Here is a 25,046-nt window from a genome sequence, read left to right on the forward strand (position 1 = left end):
GCTTTGAAGTAGTTGTGGGGTTGCTTTGGTCCTGAGCTTCATTCCCAGTACCGTCCTGGGACTTGACTACCTCCCCATCCCCGATTCTAAATTCACCTCCTTCCTAGAATGAGTTCTTGGGCTGCAGGGGTGGAGGCTGCCTATTACTGGTTGTTCTCACTGTAAAAGCTCCAGAACAAATTTTTCCCTTGTAATGAGCTTTTTGACGCACAGGCCTCCCTTTCTCAATACATCTGAAATTCTGTTGCTTCAGTCCTCTCCCTTTGTCTTTTCCAGTTAGGTTACTCTGCTTCAGACCCTGAGGTGACTCTCGGTGGCTCAGAGCAGCAACGGAGACCGTCCCCTTGAGATGTCTGGGCTTTGCAAGTCCCTGTCTCCTGGGCCCACACAGCCTGCTGTAGGCCGGCCAGCTCCCTCCCTAGGCCCCTCCCCGCCTCCTCTTTATGTTTATTGGCTTGTTCTCTGAGCACCGATTCCTTGTTTCTGTCAGAATTTTGTGTGTATTGATTTCCCTTTGGCTTCACACACACACACACACACACACACATATACACACACAAAGAAAATTATCTTCTGAATTTTAAAAAAGACGAACACTCTCGGGCTTTTAGTTTCTTGTTTACACAATCCTTTCCTCTTGGTATCAATATATTTGTCTTCTACATAGTACCAGAAGGACCTGCTCCCTTCTCCCTGGCTTGTTCTGTTTTACTGCTTTGTATGGAGAACCCCCGAATCAAATGATATTCACAGAGGTGAATTAATTCAGCTTTATTGGCTGAGAATTTAGTGACAACAACATCGTCGTTTTGCAGTTATTAAGAGACTGATTTTTCAGTTAGGTGGAAGGAAAAGTGAACTTATTATCATTACTATAGTGATATTTCAAAGCCATGAAATAATTACTATGTCTTCCAAAGTTCCTAGTGTATTCCTGCCATGCAGAATTTTCTCAGAGGATAACTGGCAAACCAGAAAGTTTGTTTCACTTAATGCACCGAATTACAAATGTCAAATGAGAGAAAGTGTTATTCAAGTCTTTATTTAGCAGGTGTATTACTGTTGTAAATGTTTTCTCTTTTCTTCTTTGCTGTATGGCGTAACTACACACTGTTTCACATAATTATAGAGCAAATACTACAATTCACTTTTAGCACAACAAATAATTAAAACAATCTAGAAGAGAGGCTTAGGCACAGAGAGATTTAGTTTCATTGTCCTTTAATGTGACTTGATGACTATTAAAAAACCTCTTAAAAAAAAACTTCAAAATTTCAAAATTTTCATCTATAAAATCAGAATGTACTGCTAACTCCATGCTTCTCCTACAGGTGTTATCTTTTTTTTTAAAGATAAAAGAGAAAATCTATGAATTGTTTTAAATTATTAAAAGAAAGTCTGAAAAATTATTTAGTATATGATTTTAAAATATTTCTGACAATTGCATGTGTTTGCTAACACTTTTTGCATTATATTACAATTATATATGCATTTTTACCTTTCCTTTGAAATCTTTACAGCAGTGAAAGATGAACATTATATGTAAGAATTTAAACAGTTACTTGCTTTCTTTACTTCCCTGGTGCTCTGTCCCTGTTCTGCTCATCATCATCTCTGTAGAGAGGATTCCTCTGAAAAGGCAATGTAAATTTGATCTACTTTATTATTCTCAATTATAAGACTTTGTTGCTGTTTCTCCCCACTGGACCACGAGCTCCTTGAGAAAAGAGACCACCTGTCTTTTGCTTACCTTTGGACATTCAGCATGTGAACAGTGGCTTGACCATTAATGGATGCTTTTTAAAATAATAGCTGAATAAATAAATGTCCCGTGGATGAAATCCTTAATTAGCCTTTGATGTTCTTATTATAAATTGCACAGCTCTCAGAGACAAAGTCAATTTGAATTTTCTAAAGTTCCCTTGCATTATGACTCCCTTCCATAGGATAGTCTATCCTAATAATGGCAAAAGCCGACCCCATTGCTGCTGCTTCCATCCTTAAGAGCACAGATGGCATTTCACAGATCTGCCAGCTGCAGATGTGGTCTCAGGGTTCATCCCAACGTGTCCTCTAAGCAGCCACTCTCAGTTTTCAGGATAGTTGAGACTTAATTGCCATCCCTGTTTTTATGAAAAATGGATTTGAGATAACTGCCTTTAACATTTTTTCCCTTCAAAGATTAAAATACTTAAAATCTTATAAAGAGAGAAACAACTATACTTTAAATATAGAGAGTCCATTAAGCTATGAGGTAAAGGCCCCTGAGTCCATAGACACCCTCCTAGGAACACTTATTTTGAGCATCCAAATGTTCTAAGAGATCCAAAATATGTAACTCTTACACCTTAGTTCATTGCTGTGATGTATTACTACATCATAAGAATATTTTCCAAAGCCAGCTTCTTCTATTCCATATTGGCTACTAAAGTTATTTTGGTCTAATTGGTGTCAAGCTCATGGGCAGTTAGTGGGGAAAAAAAAGGAGGTACAATCAATAAAGGATGTTAGCTGAGCAGTTGGTATGTGTGTGTTTCCAGGGGATGTGAATTGAGATATACCAATCTCTCAGGCATAATATATACAGGTCATGATAAACTATTACCCCTGGAAAGAACTTGGAACAACAACCTGGAAAAGTTAACCGACTGTCACAAGTTGACAAAAGTAGTTAGGGAGAAAGCAGAGTTACACATCTTTGCATGTTCCTCGTGTTGTATCCTTTTCACTGGACTCAATGTGCAGTTTGGTTTACACTGGTTGTTGGAAGAAGCTCTGCAGAGGGAGAGAAAAACCCTGGTAAGTGATTTACATTTTCAGAGCTGGGCTCTTATCATGGAATATCAGAAAATTGAAATAAGCAGGTATAATAAAATTATATTTTATTGCTTTTGAGTGATAGATGTATTTATGAAGACTTAGTTTCTATGTTATGATTAAGTGGAACTTTGTTCTTCTGAAAGAAGAAAACAACTGTGATTTTTTTCACAATATAAAATGAATTATTGTATGGTAAACTCCTGACTAACCACACACAAAAATTATCCAGTTGATGATGTATTTTGAACTATTCCCCTCATCCTTCAACTGGATCTCCTTTGTTCCAACAGGGCACTGGTGTGGGATGGGTATAGACAAGGTAAATGATTGTCCTTAAGTGAGATGTGACTATAATTGACTTTATTTGGTAACCAAAGAAGCAAATAGAATGTTAGGACTAGTTGAACAAATCCATCCATTTTTTTTTTTTTTTCCTGTATCCCACTGCCATCTCTCCAGTCCAAATCATAACATCTTTTACTAGGACTTCTGCAATAGTCTAAATCATTTCCTTCTACATTTTCCGATTCCCTTCTAGCTCATTATCTACACTGCAGTGATGTAATCTGGTTTTTTCTTTGTTTCAGTGACATTTTTCCCTGGTTTAATAGTTCTTTTTTTTTGCCTTTTTCTGCTTTTGGAATGAGCTCTCAATTACAAAACATCAAAGGCCACTAAAATATGCCAGCTCTTGGCATATCAGGGAGAAGCTCACAAGTAGGGACAGGTAGCAGCAGCAGGTGGCAAAAGGTGGGAGGTGATTAAAGCAGGGGTTACAAATGTTCACAGAAAGCTAAAACTATCGAACAGGTTGTGCCCTAATGTCAGCACAGGTTAGACTATTCACCACCTTGGTGTGTGGTCTCAATGTGTTTGGGTTCAGATTTTACAAGGCAATAGAATTTCTTCTAGTTAAGAGTTCTTGGCTTGCACCAATCACAGGGTGGCCAGAGAGCACTAGACAAGTAATCCACATCATCTATTTAATACATGCCCCCCTCCTCCTATCTAGTAACCATCAGTTTGTTCTCTCTAGTTAAGAATCTCTTTCTTGGTTCTTTCTCTTTATCCCTTTGCTTATTTGTTTTGTTTCTTAAATTCTATCTGTGAATGAAATCGTACAGTATTTCATTCTGACTAGCTTATATCACTTAGCATAATGCTCTAGCTCCATCCATGTCACTGCAGATGGTAAGATTTTATTCTTTTTTATTCTTTTTGATGGTAAGATATTCGTGTGTGTGTGTGTATCACTTTTTCTTTATCCATTCATCAGTCAATGGACACTTGGGCTGTTTCCATAATTTGGCTGTTGTAGATAATGCTGCTGAGAACATCAGGGTGCTGTGTCCCTTTGAATTAGCATTTTTGCATTCTTTGGGTAAATATCTATAGTGTAATTGCTGGATCATAGGGTAATTTTTTTTTAACTTTCTGAGGAATCTCCATACTGTTTTCCAGAGTAGCTGTACCAGTTTGCATTCCCACCAACAGTGCAAGAGAGTTCCCCTTTTTCCACATCCTTGCCAACATCTTTTGTTCCTTGTGTTGTTGATTTTAGCCATTCTGACAGATGTGAGGTGATACCTCATTGTAGTTTGATTTATATTTCCCTGGTGATGAGTGATGTTGAGATCTCTTCACCATCTGTGTATCTTCTTTGGAAAAATGCCTGTTCATGTCTTCTGCACATTTTTATTTGGATTATTTGGTTTTTGGGTGTTGACCTTTATAAATTTTTTGTATATTCTGTATACTAACCCTTCATTAGATATATGTTTGCAAATATCTTCTCCCATTCTGTAGGTTGCCTTTTAGTTTTACTGATTGTTTCCTTCACTGTGAAAAGCTTTTTATTTTGATGAAGTCCTAACAATTTATTTTTGCTTCTGTTTCTCTTGCTTTAGGAGACATATCTCATAAGAAGTTGCTACTACTAATGTCAAAGAGGTTACTGCCCATGTTCTTCTCTAGGGTTTTAATGGTTTCCTGTTTCATATTTAGGTCTTTCATCAATTTTGAACTTATTTTTGTGTATGGTATAAGAAAGTGAGCCAGTTTCATTCTTTTGTGTGTTGCTGTCCAGTTTTCCCAGCACCATTTTTTGAAGAGATTTTTTTTCCCCATTGGATATTCTTTCCTGCTTAGTTGAAGATTAATTGACCATATATTGTGGGCTTAATTCTGGGTGTTCTGTTCTGTTTTATTGATCCCGATGTCTGTTTTTTTGCCAGTCCCATACTGTTTTGATCATTACAGCTTTGTAATATAACTTGAAGTTACTTCCTGCTTTGCTTTTTTTTCTCAAAGTTGCTTTGGCTATTTTGGGTGTTTTGTGGTTTCATACATATTTTAGGATTGCTTGTTGTAGTTATGTCAAAAATGCTGTTGTTATTTTGATAGAGGTTGCATTAAATGTGTAGATTGCTTCAGGTAGTATAGACATTTTTTTCAGACTTGGAAAATCTGAATGTTTATTATGATAAATAGTAGCTTTGGTAACTTGTGGCTATTACAAGTATTCATGTTAAAAATTGTGCCTTTGACAAATGGAAAATTATGTAGCCAGGGAAACATGTGTGATGGCATTGCCTATGATGACATTGTTGGGTTAGTTCCCTTTAATAGGTTAATATATCTTAGTATTGACTAATTGCTAAAATGCTTTCACATGAATGTTCTTTTTTAAAAACTTTTCCTTCTATTTTCTGGATTTGGAAACTTTAAAAAAAATTAATATATAATGTATGGTTTGTTTTGGGAGTACAGGTCTGTGATTCTTCGGTCTTATGTAATACCCAGTGCTCATTATAGCACACACCCTCCCCAGTGTCCATTGTCTGGTTATCACATCCCTCCACCCCACTCCCTATCAGCAACCCTCAGTTTGTTTCCTATGATTAAGAGTCTCTTATTGGTAGTATAGACATTTTAGCAATATTCTTCCAATGCATGAGCATGGAATGTTTTTCCGTTTCTATATGTCATCTTCAATTTCTTTCCTCAGTGTTTTATAGTTTTCAAACTACAAGCCTTTCACCTCTTTAGTTAGGTTTATTTCTGGGTTTCTCATTATTTTTGGTGCAATTATAAATGGGATCGATTCCTTAATTTTTCTTTGCAGTGATGTAATCTGTTAAAACCTAATTCTGACTATGTCATTTGTGCCTTAAAATCTTGTCTGTGCCCATAGTATCAAATTAATATCCTAAAATTTGTTTTATAGGCCCTTTATAAATCTGGTTTGAAATTTCTCTTCATTTCTTTAGTGTCATCTATCACTGCATGCTTCCTCACTTTTCTCATTTTGTCTGTGGGCAGGTTTAATAAGTAGCCCCCATACCTTAGTTCAACTGGTATAGGTCACTGATATGGTCTTTCTGAAATGCAAAAGTAATTTTGTTATTTTCTGGCTTAATATTTAGCAATGAAGTGCCATCATTATTATAATAAAATGCCAATGTTTGTTACTAATTTTAAAATCACTTATTATTTGGTGAACATTGTTGCCTTAGCACATAACGTTATTTTGTTCTGGGATTTCCACTTGGTAGCTTACTACATTCAGCTTATCTTTCGAGGTGAAATGTCCCCTCCTTCTGAGAATCCCACAGTTTTATCAAAGAATTCCTGTTATATACTCCCTTGGGACCTGCACACACCTGTGGAGTTAATTCATTCCTTCATCAAAGTTTTATTAAATGTCTACTATGTACAAGACACTTGGGAAGTAAATTGAACAAAATATTTTGACCTGTGGCACTTTCACATAGTTAGAATTAATAGGTAAAAATCTTTGTTCTCATGCAATCTATATTCTTGGGGAAAAAAAGCAACAAGAAGCAAAACGAATAAGGAAAACTTATGTTTTGTTAAATGGTGACAAATGATACAGGAAACAATAAAACAAGGAAGAGAGTCCTGAAGTGAGAGGAAAGACTTCTCAGAAACAGGGGGTTATTAGGACAATTATCTAAAAGCGGAGGGGATAAGTCATGGAGATACCCAATGGAAAACTCAAAGCCTTGACAGAGGAATCTCTGGTGTGTTTGAGGAATGACAAGGAAGCTAGTGTGTAAGGTTAATGTGGAAGAAAGTAGTAGGAAATGAGGCCAGAGAAGTTAAGGAGACTAGATTTTTATAGGGATTTTGGGACCCTTCTAGAAACCTGGGCTTTTTCTCTGAATGAGATGGCAGGCCACTAGAAGAGGAAATACAGAAGAGTGATATGATTTGATGTTCATTTGAAAGCATTGGTTGCTGTGTAGAGAACTGACTGAAGGGAGAAGGAATGAGACATCAGTAGAGAGCCAAAGGATTTAATAACCAATTGAATGTGGAATGCAAGAGAAAGAAGGATAAGGTTGAGGAATTGGCCTTGGGCAGCCAGATGGAAAGAATTTAAAGGGAACTTATGTGTGTCTGTGAGAGAGAGAGAGAGGGAGAGAGAATAGAAGAGAGGAGGAGAGGAGATCTGGTATCTGGTTTCAAACGTGTTAAGCTTGAGATGCCTTTTAGATAACCAAGTGCAGATATCCAATGGGCAGCTAGATTAATGAGTCTGGAAGTTGGAAATAGGCCTTCGGCATCTAATATTTGTAATCACGAGACTAAATGTTACCACCAAGATAACAAACATAGGCAGAAAAATTAAGATGTCTATGGATTGATACCTGGGACCCTCCAAAATTAAGTGATGAAACGGATGAGGATGAGGAAGAGTCACTGAGGAAACTGAGAAGGAGTGGTTAATGAGATAGAAGAAAAAGTAAGATGGAAGCCAAGGGAAGAAAATGGTTCAAGGAGGGGAAACAGTGGTTCAAGGAGGGTGAAGCATGTTGAAGACTAGAATCTGACTGTTGGATTTGGCAACCTGGGGCCATTAGTGATCTCAGTGATAACACTTTTGGGATATAGTAGGGATGAACATTGTTGGTATATAATGGGGATGAAAGCCCTATTGCAGTGAGTTCAAGAAGGATTAGAAGCAGGCAGAATAAATAGACAACCATCTTACTTACTATCTCATGGTGTAAGGGCTATTTTCATTCTGAAAAGTGTTTTAGTTTGGATTTTAACTTATATGTTCATACTAACTATATGGAAAACTCAATAGGCATTGCTGGAAACCATAGCTGGAGAAACTGTGCTCAAGAAAAATTTTTTGTTTGAAAACATAGGAAACAATACAGAGTATATGCTAATGAAAATTATCCAGTTTGGAGGCATAAATTGGTGATGTTGGAGATAAAGGAGAGAAGTTTGGGCATGATGTTCAAAAAGGCAAGAAGAGATAGAGTGTATGTGGGGGGCTTGGCCTCATGTAGGAGCTTAGTCAGTTAATTCTTTGTAATGGGGAAAGGCAGAGTTCACTGTTACATTGCTCACATTATATTTTTGTTGTGGATGTGTTTGTTTTCCACATACTATGAACCTCTTAAGAGTAGTAGGTGTAGGGGCACCTGGGTGGCTCAGCGGGTTAAGCCACTGCCTTCGGCTCGGGTCATGATCTCAGGGACCTGGGATCGAGTCCCGCATAGGGCTCTCTGCTCGGCAGAGAGCCTGCTTCCTCCTCTCTCTCTCTCTGTCTACCTCTCTGCCTACTTGTGTCAAGTAAATAAATTAAAAAAAAAATCTTAAAAAAAAAGAGTAGTAGGTGTAAATGTCTCATTCATTTTGTGGTAGGAAGTTGTATTGTTCTATTTCTATCCCTGGCACACAGAGTAATGTGTGTACAATGCCTGGTACACAGAAGGTATGCAATAAATGTTTGAATGGAGCAAATAAAATCACCGTGCTAAGCCTGTGTATGTTTTATCTTCTCATGCAGATTGGATTATTTCCATCAAATCTTGACAAACAGATTGATTTAATTGTTTCTCTTGTCTGGGCCTACAGATAGGTTGACCAACTGGTAGAGTTGATTGATGGGAATGGCTGTGTTTCTACCAAAATCAATGATGCTTTGTAGGAATAAAATCAGCAACCTTTCGCTGTATCATTTTACAGCGGTCCTGGTTATAGTTTCAACATGAATTTACTATTTACTTCACCTTTGAGCCTTCTGAAAGCTATCCATTCTTCCTCAGAATACATTTGTTAGTTTAGTTTACCACTAATATGACATATATCATTATCTGTTATCATCTAACTTACTGAGTCCATGGGAAACTCTTTGAGAATGGGGACTACACCTTCATTGCTCTTTTTTCCCCTCAAAATCATTTGTACAATCTCTGGTTAGAAAACATGGCTTCATCACTAAATCAAAAATCCTTAGTCCAGGCCCTGGTGCAAGCTAGATGCCAAATAAATATTTGTTGAATGAATGACTACATGAGTAAACGATTATTGTCTGTGGTATATGCTGATGATGCCAGGACCAGATCTCCTCAAACCTTTCCTGTTTGATGTGCCTATCTCCCAGCTTTTCATTACTTTGCTCCTAGTAGCTCACACCTAAAATCTTTTTCCAGAGGGCTGTCTTTGGGCCACTGGAGCTACATCACCTAGATGCTCCAAGAACAAGAAGTCCTTGGTATTTTAGGCCTTGCCCTTAGTAACCAGTATCCAATGACTGAATGCAAAGTATGGAGGTTTAGCTCTCATGCCTCAATACAGTGCAAACATGCAAGTGCAGTTTATACTCTAGAGCTCCCTGTGGGACCAGGCTAAGGCCAGGACTTTGCCTAAAATTGCATGCAACCTTCCTTGACTTCTTAGCCTCCCTTATCTTGCTTGCCTTGCTCTCTTGTAGGTTTCTCCAAAGAACACTTTCTTAGTGACTCACTTGCATGCTCACCCTTTCCTTAGGGTGTGCTTCTTGGGAATTTACTTAAGACAGTGCCTATTTATAATCAGTTAATGTCAGGGTCAGGGAATCATGTCCACACTCTCTCTGAGTGTTAAGTTCTACTGTTGTAGCTGGTAGTTCCTGATAGTTTTTGGTTTTATATTACTGCCAACTATAAGTGAATGTGACTGTGAACTAAATTTGATATTTGATTCAGTTGTTGGGTAGGAAGTACCTTCACTACTTTAATAAATAATTGTTATTGAATTTAGTAAATATCTTATTGAGTTACAGTTCTTTCTAGCATCAAGTCAGAATGCATTTTTCTTAACTTTCTACTCTTTGTGTTTGTATACATCACTGTTCTCTCTCCTTAAGCAAGGATAACAGAATTGATTGTATAATCAATTTTCATATGATTGAGTACAGCTTTCCTTAGTCTTCCTGTTGAATATAAATACCCATTTCCACATACTGAGTAAACCATTTATTTTATTTTTGTAGTGATTTGATAAGAACACAAACTCCTTTATCTGTAAAATGGGACTGGAAATAATGTGTTTTAGAACTTAAAAGCACTTTAGTCAACACCTTCATTTTATAAGTGAGAACATTTGAAGCCCAAAGAGGTTAAGTAATTTGTTCAGTATCACCCAGCTTGCTTAGTGGCATAGCAGGACTAACGCCCAACTCCCTGACTGCTGTGTTCTCCACTGCTCTACGAATTGCTTATTTCTTATTCACAGAATTGATATGAGAATTAGGGGCCACATCTGTGAAAAATAGATTTAGCCTTTAGGAAGAAAGATGCTGGATAGCTTTATGAAATCTTGATGTCAACTAATCTCATTTTAACCTTTCCTGTACAATTGTTAGTTTTGTTCAGTTTGTGTTATTTGCCTCAGGCTTCTTTTTGGCCAAGGACTAGATAATATACAGGGCTTGATTTAAAAATCAATATTAAGTATCCAAATTGTATTAGAAATATGAAATACTTCAGCTGGTTTTGAAGCTGGGAGCAGCTGTAGCCAGACTTCCAGAATGGCAGTCATTTATGTATGGAAAAAGTTTGCTATTCCTACTTTGCATATTGGGAATTAGGACATTTGGTTCCAAAGAAAAGAAGGAAGAATAAATTATATTTTGTTCAGTCTAGTAATACTTACAAAACTGATGCAATGTGCCTTTAACAAACCATGGATTTTCTCTCCTGTGGAGCCACCATATCCTGCCTACTTAGAGCATAGTTAGGGAACCATTATACTAATCCACCATACCTTCATATCTCTAGCAAGCACATGTAAATGATAACTTGAATATTTATTTTGATGCAAGGTGTATAAATCTTCTCTATGTCATCTTGTAAAGCGAGGAAATTGTGACTTGCTCCACTTGGTTACTTTAATTGTTCAAGTTTGGTTCTTTCTGCCACAGCATGCTTTGATATATGAATAGGAATACTGTTTAATTTTTGTAGTATTCACAGTGATTTTTGTAGATTCATAATATGCAGGGAAGATAAAATTTGAATACCAAAAGGCTAAAGTAACTTTTATATATATTTTTAATTAGGTACGATTATATGCAAGACCCGATGCTATCAGAAGAGGATCTGGGGACTATGCTCTCCATATAACAAAGAGATTAATAGAATTTTATGAAGACTACTTTAAAGTGCCCTACTCCTTGCCAAAACTAGGTAAGTATTTTCTTGATTATTTTACTGGAAGGGATCCTTGAAGGTAGAAATTTGTCTTCATGCATTTATTTGACACATGAAAATTCCAAGAATTATATTTTTAGAGAAGATGAACATGAAAAATAATTTCTTCTGAAGAGATAAAATAAAGCTTAAGCTTCTTAAATCTTGCCAAGAATTCCTCGTAGGAATTAAGAAAGGCATTATGTAAGTTTAGGTTTCCAAAAGATAACTCAGGTAGCTATAATTCATTGAGTTTGTGCTCTGGAGGGGTGCTTGCTAACATCTCATTTAATCCTCAAGTACTAGATGGATAGGTACTGTTAGAACATTTTCCACTCAAGGGACTTGATATCCAGGGAATCTTTCCTTCATTCAGATAGCCAGTAAGTGGTGGAACTGGGATTTCAAGCAAAGTCTTGATGCCTCCCAGAACTCTTTCATGTTTTACACTGAGAAGACACTCATTATTTTCTCTTTCCTAATTCTCAGATCTTGGACCACAATATATTAGTTATCCCTCACATTTATTTTTGTGTGGTCATGTTTCAGTACAGTTGTAGCAAGTAGAATAAAAACAAAAGAGAAGGGAAATTGTACAATGGAGATTATGTTCATCATGAATACTTTGACTTTTCTTCCTTTTACAAAGACAGTATGTTCAATAGTTGTTTGTTGAATGAATAAATGAATTTTATTATCCTAATCTGAGTGAAGCTCCTGCTTTTGCAAGGGAGTGAACAATGAATTTCCAGGAAGTTAGAAAGGGTACATGTACCCATTAGAAAACACTGAAGTTATTTTTCCTTTTCAGAAAACCCGTTTTGAAATAGTACATCACAGCAGTCTTTTGTTCCTTCCCCCCTCCCCAATATTTTTCCTTCCCAAGAACATTTTTCATCAGCACACACATAAAAGTGATCGCTCATTGGCGAGAATAAAGTGCTTACCTGATCAAAAGTGTTGGTATTTGAACAACAGGTTCCTCTCTCAGGAGAACTGGGCCTATTTTATTAAAGTAACTGCCTGCTGTGTAGCTTTATTGGTCTTACAATGAGTAGCTTAGAAAGTAAGTAGAATAGTTGATATTGTTACCAAAATGGGTGTGGCATACAATTTTAAGGAATGATATTACAGAATTCTGAGGTCTTTTTGAAATATGTGCTCTTAGAATGCATACAATTTTATTTCAAATTTCTAAACAAAATTGTATTTCACATAGGATCTATATTTAGTTTAGTTTTGTTCTGTCTTCTTTCCTTCTTTCTCTTTCTCCCCCCTGTATCAACTTCCCTGTTAGAATCTGTTACACTGAAATCTCCCTGGTAGGCACCCAAGGCAGGAAGGACTCTCTGACCTCATTTGCATGGGAGGTGACACTGTTCTCTACTCCAGGTAAAACCAGCTGGGAACTTCCCAGCTTGACCCTAATGTAAAATTCACAAGTGCTTATGTTGCAAGTTCAGCAAGAAAAATAAAATGTGGATCTTTGTCCCCTTCAGACCAGTAATTAGTAGAGGAACTCAATTTATAACTTCAGGGGGTTCGATGTAACTGTCAGCTTGCAGCAGGAAGCATTTCTGTTCCTCTCTTTCACTCACAATTGAACCATGCAGGCTTTCACCTAGTAGAAAAGAGCTTTGTTCACTGTTACTATTACTATTTAAGCTCCTTACGGTGTATATAATTGAATGATTTGACTTACCCCAGCACACTCCTTTGTAGGTAACTAGGGGAATTACCACAGCCCATGGCACTTTATAAAATCCCTTTTTTAAGTTCTACTTATTTTATATATCTATAGATATTTAGTTCTACATATTAATGGACTTATGAGTATGTTTTCTAAATACTCCCTACATAAAATTCCTAAACACAGAAGCATTTTGACAAATCCTTAGTTTCTGTTGTATGTAATGATTAAATAAGTTTAGTGGAAACCAATCAGTCTTTCTTAATGGTGCTTGTATGTGTATCCTAGATGTCAGCTGCATCTGCCTTGAAGCCTTCAAATCTACCTACAGTGGTTTCCAAGACCTAGTCTATCCTCTCTTCCTCCCCCCTTCTATCTTTGCTTCCACTCCTCCTTTCTTCTTTCCCTTCCTCTTTCTTCCTTCCCTCATTTATTAAATATGCCCTATTGAGTGTCCCCACCATGGGCACTTTTCTGTGTGATGGGATTACAACAATGAATAAAAAAGTCAAAAATTCCTTTCTTTCTGGGGCTTCATTTGGAAGCCAACTTTTGAGCAAAGAACCCAAGGCAGTGTGAAGGAGCAAGCCAAATGGCGACCGTGGGACAAGGATATAGGTATATAGGCAAAGGTAACAAGTACCCAGACTTAGAGATGGAAACTTGGTATATTTGAGGAACACAAGGAGGCAACTAGGCAAGTATGACTAGAACAGGGTGAGTAAATGGGTGAGAAAGGAGATGAGGTCTAAGAAGGAGTAAAGGGGTGGGTAATCTATCATGTAGAGTCATCAGGCCATGGTAAGGGCTCTGGCTTTTTTTTTTTTTTTTTCTTTCTTTTTTCTTTTCCTCTTCCTTTTCCCTTTTTTTTTTTCTTTTTTTTTCCCTGGGTGAGATGGAAAGCTATTGGTCACTTTTGAGCTCAGCCTTTACAAGACTAGCTCCCAGTGTCAGTAGTGCTGAGGTTGAGAGACCCTGATGAAGGGGAAAGGCCAGACCATGAAAAACATTTAAGAGGCTCCAACAAAATTCAGGCAAAATATGATGGTTGCTTAGATTAAGATGTTAACAGTGAGGTGGTTGGAAATGGTCCAAATCTTGATATGTATCTCAGAGACAAAAATATTTGCCGATGATCAGAATGAGGGATGAGAGACAGGTACCAAGGACAGCTCCAAGTCTTTGTATTTGGCTTGAGAATGAGAAAGATGGAATTGCCTTTTACTGAGACAGAATGATTGTGGAAGGAGATGATTTTTGATACTGATGTGTCTGTTAAACATTTAAGTAGCACCTTGATGTGCGAAAGGAATTTAAATAGGTAGTTGAATTTATAGATACGAGGTTTGGGTGAATAATCTGGCTAGAGATATCCATTTGACAGTGTATGATGATATAGAAAGCTATGTGGTTGGATGGACTTGCCAGGGCTGTGAGAGCAAATAGAAAAGAGAATAGAAACAAGGAGGGACTGATCCAATATTCAGAGGTTAAGGACGTTAAGAGCCAGTAAAGGCTATGGAGAAGGAGCAACTGGTTGATGCACTAAGAAAACAGGTATCCACAGTACTTCTGGGCATCGAGTGAAGAATTTCAAAAATAAGCAGATGGTAAATTGTGGGAAGTCAAGTTGGATGGAGACTGAGAATTGACTATTTATTGAACCTAGCCAGGTGAACCTCATTAGGGACCTTGACAAGAGCAGTTTCAGGTCAAAGTCCTAATGAATGTATTCAGGAATAAATGGGGGTGAGACTGGGAGGAGATACAGTGACTAGAGTCAGTGAGTTTAGTTGATAGATTGGCACTTCTGAAAATTCCCCATGGAGAATATTCCTCTGGGAATAGAGGAGAAAGAGAGAAATATTTGTATTCATTCTATCTAATACTGCTCACCTCTGGATAAGAGGTGTTTCTGTGAACTGGTAGCTTTCAGATCTGTTCCTGTCCAAAACCATGTCAAGGGAGACATGGATCTTGCATTTCTTTGATTTGCATTAGAAAACCAAAAACCAAACAAGTAAGAAAACTCTCTCCCGTTAACCTGCTACTACTGATGTGTGGGAGGTGATGTGTGCATGTGTGAATGCTGGGGTGTTATGTTGCAAAACCCAAAATGAAACCACACAAACTCATAAAATGTAATGTTGGGTCTTTCTTTCCTTAAAAGTCACTTTGCTGTTCTGTCATAAATTCTGCAACAGCTTCTCTGTCGCTAAGTTCTTTTTCATTTCTAATGCTGAATTGTTTAACTTCCTCTACTGTGGCATCATCTCATGCTGGCTCATCTCTAAGGATTTGAGTTTCCGCTCGAAGTGGTTTATCAGAATGGTTCCTAAGAGGAATTCTCATACTTGCTGTTAGGACAGTAATTTATTCTCCTTTTTGCAAAAAGACATCCCTTTAATATTTTAAGCCCAAATAGGCAGCCAGTGTACACTGTATGATAATTCGTTTTTAAAGTCTCTGAATTAGGTAATTAAAACTTATTTGTATGGGGTTTGTAGAGATTTCCTCTTTATTGGTGTTAGGTTATAATGAAAGGTATAGACTCTAGAGGAGACAATACAGGAAGACATTCTATAACTGTGTGCCCTATTTTCCCAAGAATTTTCAGAGGTATGGAAGTTTACTTTAAAACAAGGTTATTGTAGATGTATAAAGAATTAAGTTATCTTTCTTCTTATCTCAAAAACATTGACCAGAGCTACAAAAGTGAATGGGTTTGTATTTACAAAATATGGGCTACTCTTAATGACTTTGTTCGTTCTAACCCATTTACTCTTTTTTTCACAACCTTTTGAGGTAGTACCTGTTACTTTCTCATTTTACATGTGAGGAAATTTGGGGACTGAGTGACTACATAATGTACTCAGTTCAGATAGTAGGAATTAGTGGATTTATAATTCAAGCCCATGCTGTCTAGCTCCAGAGCCTTGAGATTCTGCTGAAACAGACCCCAGAAATGTTGAGAATTCTGAGGATTAAATATGGACTACTTTAATAATCTAGATAATCTGATTGCTGGAGGAATAATGTAATAGCTATTTTTGTTAATTTCATTTGATGTTAAAAGTAATATATGGTCCTTGTAGAAAATGTGAGGACACATTAAAATTAAAGAAGCACATGTTTTATAACTCACAATGTCATCAACTAGTAGAAGATATATTTGAATATTCTATTTCATTTTTTAATTTCAATTCCAGTATAGTTAACATACAATGTTATATTAGTTTTTAGTGTACAATATAGTGATTCAACACTCTCATACATCCCCCAGTGGTCATCCTGACAGATGCACTCCTTAATTCCCATTTTTTTCTTTTTTAAATAATTTATTTATTTATTTGACAGACAGAGATCACAAGCAGGCAGAGAGGCAGGCAGAGAGAGGGGAAAGCAGGCTCCTTGCTGAGCAGAGAGCCCTGTTCAGGGCTGGATTCTAGGACCCTGAGATCATGACCTGAGCCTAAGGCAGTGGCTTTAACCCACTGAGCCACCCAGGCACCCCTAATTCCCATCTTTTATTTTATCCATCCCCCACTCTGCATTTGAATATTTTAAATGTTTTCCTCATCATAGCTGCTTTATAAGTTAATTAGGTGGCAGGTAAAGTGACTCAGATTTGTGTTAGAGTATTTTATTATTCATCCTATTTATATTTCAATTAACTATGGCAGATAGTTTTTAGTTTCCTTTTGCTCCCATTTTGTAATTTGTAAATCAATAAGTTTTGTAAAGGAGTTTGCTTGATTGCTTCTTTTCACTGTACTGTGCTTTTTTGAAGAATTCATTATCTACTTGGCACAGTGCTGTGATTGTAGAAAGAGCCACAGGTATTTTGTAACAAGAATTTCTAGCCTCAAGGAGATTGTGGTTTTGTTGAAGAGAAAATACAGTATTTACTAAAATTAATGGATTAGAGTCTCACACAATAAGGAATACAATCAAACACTGAAATTTTGTAGAGCAAAAATATAGTACCATGTTAAGTTAAGAAATGTGGGATCGTTGCACAATGCTATAGGCATGAAATGCACATAAAAAGAAGCTTTATCTTTGAGTCCTGAAAAAAGAAATACATTTAATTGGAGGGGGAGAAGTCTTTTGAGATTTGTGCACTAGGGAAAGCCCATGGATACATTGGGCTTTATGTATCATGTTGATAGTCTATTTTTTAATAATAGAATAAGTTATGGGATAACTTGTGGGATAAAAGGCCTTATTGAAGTTCACGAATAGGAGAGCCTCGCTTGAATGATTGCATTTTAAGCTGTCATGGATACATTCATTTTTTTATTGTAGTGGTGGTGATGACGGTGATGATGATGATGACAGTGGGTTGTCTGCAAGTAGTAAAGCTTTGGAGATATTTCCTTCATAAAATATTAGTAGTGGCTGCTAAGTATTTCCCTCTCTGTGGTTATGTATTTTTTTCTTTATTTTTTATTATTTTAAAAATTTTATTTATTTGTGTGTGTGAGAGAGAGAGAGAGAGAGATTGAGCCTGGCGCGGGTGGGAAGAGCAAAGGGAGAAAGACAAGCAGACTCGGCACTAAGTGCGGAGCCCAAAGTGGGGCTCGATTCCCCCCACCTTGAGATCATGACCTCAGCCAAAATCAAGAGCTGGACGCTTAAGGTGGCTCAGTGGGTTAAGCATCTGCCTTTGGCTCAGGTCATGATCCCAGGGTCCTGCCAACCAACCCTGCATCAGGCTCCCTGCTCTGCAGAGTCTGCTTCTCCCTCTTCCACTCTCCCTGCTTGTGTTCCCTGTGTCTCTTTCTCTCTGTCAAAGAAATAAATAAAATCTCTAAAAACAAAACAAAACAAAAAACAACAGGAGTTGGACGCTTAACCAATTGAGCCACCCATGTGCCCTGTATCTATTTTCTGTAAGTAGTGGATATATTTGTTGTTTCTAATTTGAAATGATAATTATATAATCCTATTTCCATCTTAGTATTACATCTTATACCTCAGTTATTATTTGAGACTTCATTTTTTAAAAAAAGTTGGACTTTTTTTTTTAACCTTGCTTTTGTTTAGGTAAACATGGAGTACTATGTATGTATTTATTGACTCAAGTAATACTGCTTTTAAAAATAAAATCTCTAGAGTTTCTTTATATAGGCTGGTCTAATTATGTATAACATAATTTTACTCTCAAGATGCTTTTTTCAACCAGAATTCCTAAAAATATTTGGAGTTATACTGCATCTGTTTAATTCTATGGTTTTTTAGTGGAAACTAATGTAAGGCTCTCCCTGTGGATTAACATTCTAGTGCATTGTTAAGGGAGCAGCTGAGGAAGTACTTTGTCTTCTGGGTTACTAGGTAGTGTAGAGAAATGAGTTTCCTTAAGTGACTATCCTCTCTCCCCTCTTTGGAAGCAAATAAATACAGTCTCTCCCTATTTTATAAAGGTAATTCATTTTTAAAAAACCCTCATATGGTGATTTTCTCATAAACCAAAAGAGCAGCTATTGTTTCTCTCAAAGGATAATATTTTTTATATATTCCTAACCCCCACTCTAACCATCATTCGTAGTAAAACAACACCAAATCCTATTAAAATGGACACAGTTACTTCAATATATTACAGTTATTTTAACACAATTTAACAAGGCATTTTCCCCTTCATTAATTATTCCATAATATGACCACTTAACTGTTCTTGTTAAGCTATTTTGCAGCTATTACATACTATACACTTCCAAGACTATACTAACAAACAAAAACATATATATGATACTCAGTGTTTATGATATTTAATCACTAATGCCAAAAAAAAAGAAAGGGAAACAAGCAGAACAGTAAAGAAGAAAGAAATCAATGAAACAATGCATGTTGTGGGAATGATGCATGAGATTATTACTGCTGTAAACTAGCAAACCACGAGTGAGTGGAGAATTTAACGCAACAAAACCGACCATAGAACTGAAATTAACTAATTAATTCAGGAAGCACTTATTGAATAGTTAATATGTACATGGTACTCAGGAATTATAATAAATTGCCTCTTCCACTAGGAGATTAAGATCTAGTTGAAGAGATGTTTTGTATGTTTTGTCAGTTACCCAGTATTGTTCCATGTTCAGCTTGCATACTACCTTCCTTTTTTAAGAATTTCAAACTTTCACAGCTTTGAATTTACTCCTAAGTATATTTTCACTGATTTTAATCAGGGTTTGTGTAAGATCGCTTATCCCGAAAATAAATGCAATTTTAGAAAGTGCTTAATTTAGTCAGAACATATTTATAAAGAGACCTCCAAGGCATTGTTGCACATTTTCCAACAGAGATAGCTGGCCCTTACAACCTGGCCATTAAGTTAGGAAAGAACTCCTTCCAGTTTTTTTATATGTCATCATTGCCTAGGCCTGTGCCATATATTCTGTATTCTTTCCTATTACAAGTTAAGCTATGTTGCTCCATCTTTGGAACCTCCTCCTTTTTGCACTTGATTCCATTATCTCTCACCTGCTCAAGGGTATCACTTCATCAGTTTTCCCTTCTCACTCCTGAATCTTCAGTTTTCTCTGTTGGCTCTTTCCCCACCAACATTAAAGATACAGTGCTGTTTCTCTCAACTTAACCACACACATGCACACTCTCTCCAGCTACTACACCATTCTTTCTTTCCTTTTACAGCTGAATTGTTTGAAAGTGTTGTCTATCTGTACTGACTCCAATTTCTCTCTTTCCTTTGTCTCTTGAATGCCCTCTACATCAGCCTTTCGCCCCAACACTGTACTAAAACTATTCTCGTCAAATTCAATTATGCCGCCACATTGCTAAATCCAATGGCCAATTCTCAGTCCTCCTCGTGAGTTGTCAGCAGCCTCTGACGGTTATTCTCTCCAGTCCCTTGAAACACATTTTTCTCTTGTCTCCCTGGAAAACACATCTCCTGATTTCCCGCCCCCCCACCAACTCACTGGACATTCTTTCAAAGTTTGTTTTCTTCTCTCTTCCCGAACTCTTGCGCTAATTCATATTAGAGTATCTTGGGGCTCAGGTATTGGACCTTTTCCTTTCGCTCTTTCCATTGCTGGTGACCTCATCTAGCCTCATGGCTTTAAATACCATGTATTGATACTGATGATTTCCAAATGTACAGATCCAGCCTGGTTCTCTTCTCCATTCCAAACTTCTTCATTCTCCTGACTATCTGACATCTACATTTGGATGCCTCATGAATATCTCAACTTCATATGTTCAAATTGGAGCTCCAGATCTTACACCACTATCTTCATAGCCTCTCCCATTTTAGGGAAGGGCAGCTTTGTTCCTTCAAAAGTTGTTTCAATAAAGATTGGAACTATAATCATTTTCTCTTGTTAAATGACCAAACCATCAACACATCTTTTTGGTTTCATATTCTACCTATGTCCAGAATCTGACTGCTTCTCACTATTTCCACAGTTACTACTCTCATTCTAGCTTCCATGCTTTCTTGCTTGTGTCAAGAATCCAACCAAAATGAATTGTGAAGTTCAAGTGATGTGAGAACATGAGATATTTGAATTTACTATGTTCTTATGAAGGATGTTGGACTTGTCTGATGATGTTGCTCTCCTGCTCAAACATTCCAATGGCTTCTTATTGGTAACAGAAGAGAATCCATAACTCTTCCATTGTCCTCCAAGACCCCTGAGGATCTGGCCACATGCTGCTACTCTAACCTATCCTCTACTTCTCTCCTACTCATTCTCTGTGTTTCAGTGGCAGTCCCTTCCTTGCTCTTTCTCTACCATACCAAGCATGCACCAGTTTTGGGCCTTTACACTTGTTTCTCTTGAAGCCTAGAACACCTTTCCTTCAGATATGCATAGCTGAAATACCACCTTTTACAGTAGGGCTTCTTTGACCCTTCTATTTAAAAATGCAAGCTTATTGATTATTTCTTATCTCATTTCTCTGATTCACTTTTCTTCATAGCACTTTTTATTGTCTCCCTTAGCATAGATTTATCTTTTGTTATCTGCTTCCAAGTACCTGCGATCCCTACCCCAAATGTAAGCTCCGTGAGAGCAGACATTTTTGTCTGTTCACTGCTCTATTCTTTTTCCTAGAACAATGCCTGACCCAAGGTAGACACTTAATAAATTCTAGTTGACTGAATGAGCAATTGCCAATTTCTTCCTTTTTAAACCATCTTCACCACATTGGAGAGAAGGCCAAGCTTTGGCTGCTTTGTGAATCAAATAAAATATGCTTTTTTTTTTTCAGTAACATAAACAAAAAAAATATGGTAATATATCTTACAACCTTCTAAGGAAATTATTATTTTTTCTTTCTTTCTTTCTTTCTTTTTTTTTTTTCTTTTGTAAATCTAAGTGGAAGGAGTGAAAGATGAGTTAGCTATAGCTATAGTTACTTTTTCATTAAGGATTCATGTAAAGAAAGTTTTTGGTGGAAAATGGGTGAGTTGATATCTAGAAGAAGTATTAAACTTTTGGTTTGTTATCATGGCACTCCTAGAGGGAAGGAGGCTATTAAGAAGCTATACTTTGCGGGCGCCTGGGTGGCTCAGTGGGTTAAGCCGCTGCCTTCGGCTCAGGTCATGATCTCAGGATCCTGGGATCGAGTCCCTCATCGGGATCTCTGCTCAGCAGGGAGCCTGCTTCCCTCTCTCTCTCTCTCTGCCTGCCTATCTGTCTACTGTGAACTCTGTCAAATAAATAAATAAAAAAAAAATCTTAAGAAAGAAAGAAAGAAAGAAAGAAAGAAAGAAAGGCCTCTTAAAAAAAAAAAAAAGAAGAAGCTATACTTTGCACCTGGAGTGATTTTGCAATCTAAAAATGAAATGACTATCTAATTGTCTATCAGTTCTTTTCCCTCTTACTGTTCACTGAGATGAAAACAACATTTATTCATGAATTTGACAACATTGTTTACTGTCTACTATGTATTGGGCACTGTTCTATTAGGTACTGGAGAAATCAGCAGTTAACAAGAGACAACAATCCTTTCCTCACTGGGCTTTAAAGGAGAGAGGCAAACAACACAAAAATATATAGTATTAAAAAGTGATAACTGCTATGGAGAAAATAAGGCAGAGAAGAAAGTGTCAGAAATATTAGTGGGCTGCTTTAAATAGGGTGAATGGTCAGGGAATGCCTTGCTGAAATGGCGACACTTGATTCAAAATCTGAAAGAGTGAGGGTGCCCTGAGGAGGAGGGTGTCTGACTTTTTGAAGAAACAGCAAGGAGACCCGTGTGCCTGGAGTGAAGCAGGTGAGACTGTGGTTGACAGGAGATGAAGTCTGCGAAAAAGTGGAGCCAGGTTGTGAAGAAACTTATTGGTTAGCCATTGAAAGGTATGCACTTTTATTTTGATTGGAGGCATTTCTTTAGTCTGCTCAGGCTGCCGTAACAAAATACCGTAGAGTGGTTGGTTTAAACATACCAAATTTATTTTCTCACCATTCTGGAGGCTGGAAATCTGAGATCAGGGTACCTGTTCTGGTGAGAACTCTCTTCCTTGCTTGCAGATAGCCATCATTTTGTGTGCTTTCACACAGCAGGAGAGAGAACAAACTCTCTGGTGTTCCTTCTTGTAAGGGCATTATTTCATCATGAAGACCCCTGCTCTCATGACCTCATCTACATGTAATTATCTCACTTCTGAAGGCCCAGTCTCCAAATACCATCAGGTGGGGAGTTAAGGCTTCAACATATGAATTTAGAGGGGATACAGTTCAGTCCATAACAGGCATGATCTGGCATGGCTTACATTTTTTTTTTAATTTTAAAATTTTTTATTTATTTTTGAGAGACAGCAAGCATGAGTGGGAGGGGCAAAGGGAACGTCTCAAGCAGACTTCACGCTGAACATGGAACCTGACAGAGGGCTTCATCTCACAACCCTGAGATCACCACCTGAGCCAAAACCCAAGAGTCAGATGCTTAATTGACTGACTATACCACCCAGGTGTCCCTGACCTGGCTTCCATTTTTAAGGGATCACATTGGCTGCCTCATGTACAACAGATTGTTGGTGGAAGGGTGGGGGAGAGGGGAGAGGCAAGGCCTTGGGCAAGGCCAAAGCAGAGATAAGCTACTGCATTAATCTGAGAAATAATGTTCCAATGGACCAGGGTGGTGACAGTGGAGATGGTGAGAAGTGAGCAGATTTTGGTATATTTTTTGAAAGGAGATTCAACAGGATTTACTACATTACAATAGGATTTCAAATGAAGGTTTGATGTCAGTTCCTCTCAGCTAGAGTTTAGAAGATTATGACAAGCTTGAAAAACTATGAGCTTTCATTTTTTCCCCTGTGGCTTACTTTCCTATGTAGCTATAGTGAAAGGGAGCAATCTTTCTATGCCCCTTTCTCTCTTTCTTGGTTATTTGAAATTAACATAGCAAGATAAATAATTTGTATTTTCTAGACAGAGCAGCTATACTTAGAACAAAATAATGTCTGTAATAATCCTTTTCTGGGAGTGAGTTACTTCTTTCACTGGCTTCACTGGTCAGTCTGGAGTTAATTATAGCCAAATAGCAATCCAAAGCCCTAGAGAAAGGGAGGAACATTTCATTAAAGTCTAGGCTTAGGATTACTGCTGACAGAAGCATTGACAATCAGGCAGTTTTAAAAGAAAGGTGACCATTCCCATAAACTTTAGAGCTAAAATAGCTTATATTGAGATCAGAAGGTTTTTCAGAATAGCTTCATTTCAGGAAGCTGAAACTGAGGGATAGTTATGTAAATTAAGGTTAAAGCATCTAAAAGTCAATTAAGGCAAGATGCTCAATAAGATGGAAATAGTCAAAATACATTTTTTCCTTTCCGTTGTTCCATTGTATTTGTGATGATGTTCTTTATCCAATTCAGAACTTTTCAAATGATTCCATTGTAAACATATGCAGTGATTACTTCCTAATTGATGATCATTTCGAAGGGTTAGGAACTTTAAGTGGTAATCCTGATCAGGGCATATTTACCTTTGGCATTAAGGTCCTTTGATCTTATCAGATAATGGAGGGTAATAAAACTCCTTGGTGTAAACCAAGGAATACCCACTTAGAATTTCATAGGGTGGAAAGTAGATGGACTGTTGTAAGATGAGGAGGGTGTATTTTTTTTTACTCTGTTGTCTAATGGAGGAAGAAGTGTCCTCATCAAATCCATCAGACCATATAAAATTCAACGTGGATGGATATTGACAGATCTTTACAAGAAAAGAGAACCTTAGGAAAAAACTCTAGCTAATATAACATGATGTTAATATTTTGAGTTTGAATTATTATTGGAAAATAAGCTATTTTTTTTTTTCAATTTTAAAAATTGTGTCTCTATTCACTATGACATTGGGGGATCCAGGACTCAAACAAAAACTTGTGGAGATGTCAGATGGAAAATGTGCTACTGGTCCACCTTTTAGTGTTCAGATCTTTCATTACTGTCTGTGAGAATTTTGATGCTGCTGCTTATGGACTTTGAAATGTAAAACAGACTGAAGTGTAAAACAAACCTTAGCCTGTCAGGGAGGTTGCAATACACAAACAGAGCGAATCCAATATGGTAGTTGTAAATGAAGCCTTTAGGGCATTTCTGAAGCTTTTTAAAGGGTAATTTTAAAAGAGAGGGTGAGTCCCATATGCCATTTTTCAGTTGGAGGAATTTTAATGCTTTGTAACTTAGATTTATTCTTTATTGGCTTCATTTTTTTTTTCTTTATGCATTCTGTCTTTGTATGGGAAATAACTCATGAATGACTTGAGTGTGTCTTCAACACTATAGAATAAGATGCTTTTAAGCTTTTAGCTTGTTTAGCATTTCTTTTTATTTTACAGACTGAAAAATATTCACTAAGTTGTAAAATAATTGTTAGGTTGATAATATTTAGGACCATTTAGCTTCTTAAGTATATTGAGATATAGCCTGTCAATTTTTATTAATATTAGTAAAGTCAGCTGGTACACAGTATGAAACTTGAGAAGCGAAATTTCTCTAGTGTACAAAACCAGCATTTCATGTCTGTATCAGAAATCTGTTACACCCATCACTATGAGCTGAATTGTAT

The 25,046-nt window shown here is 37.1% G+C and overlaps 1 protein-coding gene across 1 annotated transcript in view; it reads left to right on the forward strand.

The window, feature by feature from the left end:
- Positions 1 to 25,046, forward strand: part of TRHDE (thyrotropin releasing hormone degrading enzyme) — a 381,409-nt gene that overhangs the window by 97,988 nt on the left and 258,375 nt on the right. Inside the window, exon 3 of the mRNA XM_059186345.1 lies at positions 11,186 to 11,312. Coding sequence (XP_059042328.1) covers positions 11,186 to 11,312 — 127 coding nt within the window. The remainder of the gene's footprint in view (positions 1 to 11,185; positions 11,313 to 25,046) is intronic.

The sequence above is a fragment of the Mustela lutreola genome, chromosome 8 (assembly GCF_030435805.1).
Source record: "Mustela lutreola isolate mMusLut2 chromosome 8, mMusLut2.pri, whole genome shotgun sequence".
NCBI lineage: Eukaryota > Metazoa > Chordata > Mammalia > Carnivora > Mustelidae > Mustela > Mustela lutreola.